We start from the raw sequence: 6,993 nt of genomic DNA on the forward strand, positions 1-6,993 counted from the left end.
ATCGGCGTTGATTTCGTCAATCAGACGATCGACCTCTGACACCGGGCCAGATGTATAAATTTGAAGGTCGGCGGCATAAAGGTGATAGTCGCATTTGAGGCAGGTTGGCAGACTGTTGATATAAAGCGCAAAAAGGAGAGCGCTTAAGCACGATCCTTGGGGAGTGCCATCGGCCAATGACCTTTCGGATGAAGTTGTTTGTCCGCATTTCACTTTTTGTACTCTGCTTGTGAGGAATGATTTGACCAGGTTTCCAGCTTCGGGAGAGAATCCAAACTCAGAACGAAGCTTAGCGTTCAAGAGTGAATGTTTGACGCTGTTGAAGGCCAGGGAGAAATCGATGAGGACCATTACTGTGCATCGATTTCCGTCTAGATTTGAGACGATGTCGTGGGTGACTTTTACAAGTACTGTTGTGGTGCTGTGGTGTTTTCTGTATCCTGACTGGCAACGGGCCATCAAAGCAGGGTTGCATCCATCGAGATACTCTGCGATTTGATCCAGCAGGATTTTTTCCAAGATTTTGGACACAGCCGGTAACACGCTAATAGGCCGGAAGTCTTTTGGGTCGGCTGGGTGAGTCGTTTTTGGAATGGGGGTCACAATTGCATTTTTCCATACTGTTGGAAAATGTTCACTGTCAATGATCGCGTTGAATACATGACAAAGCAACGGTAGCACAAAAGGACAGAGCATTTTTATGAAGTTTATGGGGATTCCGTCACTTCCAACAGCATTAGATTGAATTTCGAAGATTTTTCTAGAAATCGTAGTAACATCGGTATGCCTGAACTTCATGGTATTGGAGACGCATGAAATCGATTTTCGGTGTAGATGGGTCTGTCGTCAGGTCTTTTTTCCAAGTGGCCTTCAGCAAAGAAAACATTAAGCGCTTCTATATGAGTCACTTCGGCAGATTGCGATTTTTTGGAGTTGTGAATCCCTTCCCTACGTAAGTTGTTCCACAACTGTTTAGCAGGTAGGTCAGAGGAAAGATGACGATTTGCGAAACTACGTTTGGCTTGATGAACCAGCATGTTAGCCCTGTTCCGAGTTCTTGTGTACTCAATCCACTGTGCGTCACCTCGTGATCTATTGGGGTTACGTATGTAAAGCGAATAGGCTAGATTACGAAGAGTAACAGCGCGTTCAACTTCTCGCGTCAACCAAGGTACACGCTTGTCTCTCACAACGATTTGGTGCTCTGGTGCATGCCGATCGAGTAGAGAGCGCAGCAGTTCCGTAGTCATTTCGGCTTTGGTTTGGCTAGATTCAGAATCGAATAAGGCTTGAAGATTGAGCTCTTGGTAATCGGCATGCAAGGAGAGAATGTCAATGTTTCGGAAATTACGCGTGACTTTCTCAATTATTCCCTGCGCCTTCATCTCGAGTAGTCTCTTTCGAGCGCTATCGCGATATGCTTCTGGAACATTTTTATTTCTTCCTGGTGGTATAGATTTGACGACACTACATTTAATTCTAACACCAGGCATTTTTGGGATTCCTTCATGGGCTTAATTTCCTCGCGAAGGTTTGCGAAGATTCCGACTTTCAAAAAGTTTAGGTTACTAGCTGTGGCTCGACCAAGTATAGAACGGTTGCCCGAACATACAACGAAAAAAGTCGATGGAAGAGCGGGGGTGCTACTACCAAAAACTTTTACCTCTGCGCGCAAGGTGTGGTCTACTTTCATCGGGTAGGCCGTAGCGCCGTAGCGTAGCGTAGGCCTTCAACATCGGCTGATCTACACCTTTTAAGATAGTGAAGATCTTGTCGTTATCCTGTATTTCATTTTCTAAAGTCCTCCAGTCATTTCCTGCTATAATGTTAGCATCTGCGCCTGAGTCGATCATGATCTTTATAGGGCTGGAGTTTCCAAGGCAGCAATGAACGGGTACATCTTCTGGCGAAAGGGCATTAATGCACTGAAAAGGGAGTAGAGCAGAAATTGGGGTACAGGGATTTGATACTTACATACACAATTGAAAAACTAAAGTCGACAGTTACAAGAAAGGGATGTTTTTTCATTTATGCATGAAACTTTAAAGTACGTTTAGATTAATCATAGTAATAACAACAAAATCGGAGCTTAGCGTGATGGGCGCTACAATTAGTTCATACCTTTCCTTCACTTTCAGAACCATTAGGTGGTTGGATTCTCGGAGAGCGTCGAGGTTAAAGGTTGTAGTTAAAATTTCCAGTTGTTTTTCTGTCCCACTTTCTCGTGTAAGCTCAAGCGTCGGGAGAATTCAGGACGGCGTTTCTTAGGCTCAGGTCCCTCAAAGCCGCGATCAGCTTTTTTGTTTTTGATGGCCATTACCTGTGTAGGCTGCGGTTGTTCTACGACTTGAGCCGGTGCACGATTTTCCTCTCGCGTGGTAGCTTGCACTATTACGTTGATCGATTGGTTCAAAGTTCATGTCAGCTTGGCTTTTTCCTATGTCGGCTCATAGCTGGAAGTGTTGCCCGATGTGTAGTTGTGACGACTGTGGCTGCGTCCGACCTCACAGTTGGTATCTTTCAACTACCTTCGACGCGTCAGTAAATAGCTTTCTCAAGAAGACGCGGCATTTTCTTTGGATTAAACTTTGCGTTGATTTCTGCAACTCGACTTAAAACAGCTTTCAATCGTCGTTCCTGTTCCTCTAACGTTCGTCCGAAAATCAATATGTCGTCAATGTATATTATTACGCCCTCAAGATCGCCGAAGAAGAATTCATTCCACTTTTGGAATAACTCCGCAGACACATTAAATCCAAATGGGAGCCTCAGGAATTTGAAAACTCCAAACGGTGTGCTGAAGCTACATAGATCGCTAGACTCGTCGTCAAACTCGAGATGATAGAAACCGACCCTTAAGGTCCAATACTGTGTAGTATTCAACACCACTCAAAGCTGAGGATAATGTTCTGCTACTTCTCCTTTTCCTCCATTTTTTCTTTCTCAATGCTAGAACAATCCGTCGAGTTGAGCTTTGAACAGATACGGCGTCTGGTTTCAGCAAATGATGACATTTTTCGCAAAATTTTCCAACTCCTTCAAAAACGTCATAAAACTTCTCGATGAGATCTTGGGTGTTTTTACTCAAAATTGAGTGGACATAGGAAGGGGGGCAACTTAGCAATAACTGCAATAACTGAACGCATGCTGTGAAACCAAAAGACGATTGTTTGATTACATCTGTAATCCAAAATTCGTCTATTAGCTCCTGAGTATTGTAAAAAAAAACCTTCAACTCTACAATTTCTTTAGGTTTATAGGCTACTCCTCCATATGAACGAAAACTCATTAAAGGCTTAGATTTATCATTTAAACACATCTTTTAAAAACCTCGCAGGGGATAAAGTTAACATCGGAACCCATAACTAGCTTAAACCTCAAATCAGTACTCTCAGTACAGCTCACGAACTACTGTGCTAACAATGACGTCATCAATCTCTTCGACTTCGCCGCTCCAGTCTATCGTTCTTGGGTTCGTAACACGAACCTCCTGATTCTGCATTGGTCGGCTTCGGCACGCTCTCTCGTATTTAGTGGTGAAATTTTCTACATCTCCAAAACTGTTGACCATACGCTGGACACCGTTCTTTGTCATGTTCGTTTAGACAGTAATCGCATCGATGGGGTTTTTGGAAGTCACGATCTCCTCTTTGAGATGCACGATTGTGATTGATCCCAATACTTCGATTCACCGCTTATACTGTAACGCTGGTAGGTCCTCAGTTGATGAGCTTCAGTTGCCTTCTACGCACCTCAATGAATCTGGCTGTCGCTATTGCTAGTTCACAATGGAGAAGATTAATGCTTACCTTAACAATCAAAATCCTTAATCACGTGGTCCTTCTGATCAGTATAATTCGTCTGTAACCATGTTGTCTTTTCCATATTCCAGCACAAGAATCTCGGTGTGCTAACCTCGTTGAGACTAGGCCACGACGACTCGGGAATGTCCTCCAAGTGGCTGGTAGAACACGTGGTAGTACGAAATGAAGTCAGCGGACACACATTCAAGTAAGTCAACACATACCAAATTGGTAAGATACCATACTCAACATAAGATATCTTTTCATTTCAGGTTCCCCTGCGGTCGTTGGCTTGGTCGCGGGATCGATGATGGGTCCATCGAACGGTTGCTGATCGGTCAGCTTGTACCCCGTACTGTTGACAGCGAAGAGCTGGTAGAAGCCTGCCGGACTCCTCCTAGGACTCGAAGTCCCAGCATACAGCGACCGGAAGTTCGTCCCTCCGACATTCAACATATGCTCGGGGATTGTGTGAATGCCATCGTCAAGTGGCACTATCGGCCGAGCCGTGAACGGGATGCCAGCTCACTGACGAATCTACTGTGCGGTGAAAATGGTCTAGTCAAGTGTTTGGAACAGGCATTCCTGTGCGGCTTCCGGTCCCAGCGACTGTTCGGTAGGAATCTGTACTTGTGGGACTATTTTGTGCGGGTCAAGGAACAGTTCGAGCAAAGTCTGGTCGAAGAATCGGTTGATATGGTACGTGGAGGAGGATCCGTATGCAATTCTCCACCCACCAGTGGTTCTAGTCCGGAATCTCCCCCGCAGACGACTTCAGCGACCAATCAGACGCCTGTTGTTAGGCAGGAACTATCGGCCGTCTGGCGATGCTACTGTCATTTGATGGACGAGATCAACAACGTTAAGCAGACCCTCGGCAAGGATGGTCGTTTCCAGTTGTTCATCTGCTTGAGCTTGCGGTAAAAATCCAGTTACCTCAACTTAAAACAGTGACAGCAATTTAATAAAAAATGTATATTTTCAGGGAGCACCTTCTCCACCGTATGCTAGTCCCGATGGCGTACACCCGAGTCACGACCGAAATGTACGAAGAGCAGAGCTTCATGCGCAAGAAGGGCTTGTTAACCTTTTTGCGCCAAATCTTGGAACCGTTGGATGAATTTCACATTGTGCTCGAGAACTCGATTACCCAAGGTATCGGATCTCACTGTTAAAATTAAGGGTTAGTAGGGTCAGTAGTAGTTTTGTGTCAGTTGCAATGAACTGATTTGTGGGAATATGGTTTAAGCCATTCGTTGTAAACGTGTAATACTCATATACCGTATAGCTTTTAGGGATTAACTCTTGTCAAACTCTTGTTTATTTGTTTCATTAGATCAGACATTACTGTTAGGGTGAGCGTCCTAGTTAATTTTTCTATCGATAACTCGAATGAAAATACTTCAACAGGATGACTACAAATGTACTGAACAGCAACTGAATAATCGAAATCAATGGCCAAAGATTAAAAGAGCAATGTTTTTGTTCCTGAGATGTTATTCATATTCATTTGTTTCTTTGATTTTTTTTTACATTATAGTGTTACTTATGTGATTTTTTAGTTGTACCTATTTGTTATAACTTCTTGTAGCATTACGTTATAACAGTCCCAAATGTTTTGTTCCTTCAACGTTATATATTATTATGGAAACACAATTTGTGCCAAAATAAAACCCATTCGAAAGAAAAATAAAACGATATTCCAAATTTTCTGCAACAAGGCTAAGGAAAAAGCTTAGGAAATTGTAGAGAAGAACAGCATTATATACTAAGCCACATGATCAAGAAAGTGTTTTTAATCGATGATAGGAAAATCTCAATGGTTGAATGTGTGATAATAAGATCTAATTCAAGCTTAAGCTATCAAATGACACAGGATAACTTGATTTAGATTAATCATTTGCTTATTTACACAGGATATGATAATTTGCCGGAATTCCAATCAATCGTACTCAAAGTAAACTTTAAGATATTATCGAGGTTTCTATAATTTATTGAAAATGTTTCACTCGTATTCTAAAGTTCCCTATGGTAACGCAGAAGTTGTAGAGGAAGTTGATCGTAAAAAATCGTAACTGCTCCCTAACTTGCGTTGTTCAGCCCTCCCCTAGTGGAAATTATGCCGTCTAACTGAAAATCCAACAAGCATATGAATTTAAAAACAAATAAATCAACAATATATCAGTAGATTAGTAGGATCCTTCAGAAAATATCCAAAATTAGCTATTACGGAGATATAAAAAAATGATCAGTCAAATGTAGCGATTAAGTTCTGATGTATTCAAGCATTTTCTTCTGAAAATCATTGCGATTATGTATGTTCATCTGTGTGCGCTCTCAAGCGCTGCTAAGTCACCCAAAGCAAGGCATACTTTGAGTGATACTCATAAGTGAACAAGTTAAATATATTTTCCTTACGGACAGGCGGGGCAACTAAAAGGATGACTAAACATCAATAAAAGCCAAACTGGATTCCATGTAAAACAAAGGTAAACTTTGATTTATCCTTTATCCGAATATTCCATGTATAGGGTAGCTCGTAGCTTACAACTTTTCCAAGAATAATAAAACTCCTTTCGTGCTTACAAAATAGTTTTGTCTAGGACTTCTTGCCAATTTTAATTTAGACCTACTAAATCTAAATCTGTAGCGAAAAGGCCCACCACAACAGTGGAGACGACGACGCCACTGAAAATCTGATAGGAAGCATGGACATGTCACCTTATACGATTACTCTATAAAATGTGTGACCAACATCTTTTTGCTAAGTGTTAGTGAATCTCGTTTTTAAGATTTTTTTATCTGATTTAAGGTCATCTGACCAAAAAGTTTAAATCTGAGAGATGTTCTCAAAACGGGTTGTGTAAGGTTGCATGTCTTATACAGGAAGTTATTCATTCAGCCCTTTCAGGGTTTTCTTCCTAATAAGAATGTCCATTTTTTTGTACGGAATTTTCATCCTCTGACATGATTCATCCCTAATAAGATTTTTTTTTCGGGAGAAATTTCCAGTAATTCATAATATGACATGTCCAGTTGGAGTCCTTTAAAGAAAATCCTATCAGAATAGATTGACGGGATCACTGGTAATGGTTTCAAATTTGTGTGAGTAAAATGCAATCGTTTATTTATAACGCTTATGATGGAATAAGTAGTAAGGTAAGGTAAGTATTAGGTACACCGGGGTAGG

The 6,993-nt window shown here is 41.7% G+C and overlaps 1 protein-coding gene across 3 annotated transcripts in view; it reads left to right on the forward strand.

Moving 5' to 3' along the window:
• Positions 1-6,291, forward strand: part of LOC129750086 (DENN domain-containing protein 5B) — a 105,580-nt gene extending 99,289 nt beyond the window's left edge. For all 3 annotated transcript variants that reach the window (XM_055745299.1, XM_055745300.1, XM_055745298.1), the window contains 3 exons: positions 3,893-4,011; positions 4,076-4,723; positions 4,789-6,291. In XM_055745299.1, coding sequence (XP_055601274.1) covers positions 3,893-4,011; positions 4,076-4,723; positions 4,789-4,978 — 957 coding nt within the window. In that variant the 3' untranslated portion in view covers positions 4,979-6,291. The remainder of the gene's footprint in view (positions 1-3,892; positions 4,012-4,075; positions 4,724-4,788) is intronic.
• The last annotated feature ends 702 nt before the right edge of the window (positions 6,292-6,993 follow it).

This window comes from Uranotaenia lowii, chromosome 2 (assembly GCF_029784155.1).
Source record: "Uranotaenia lowii strain MFRU-FL chromosome 2, ASM2978415v1, whole genome shotgun sequence".
Lineage (NCBI taxonomy): Eukaryota > Metazoa > Arthropoda > Insecta > Diptera > Culicidae > Uranotaenia > Uranotaenia lowii.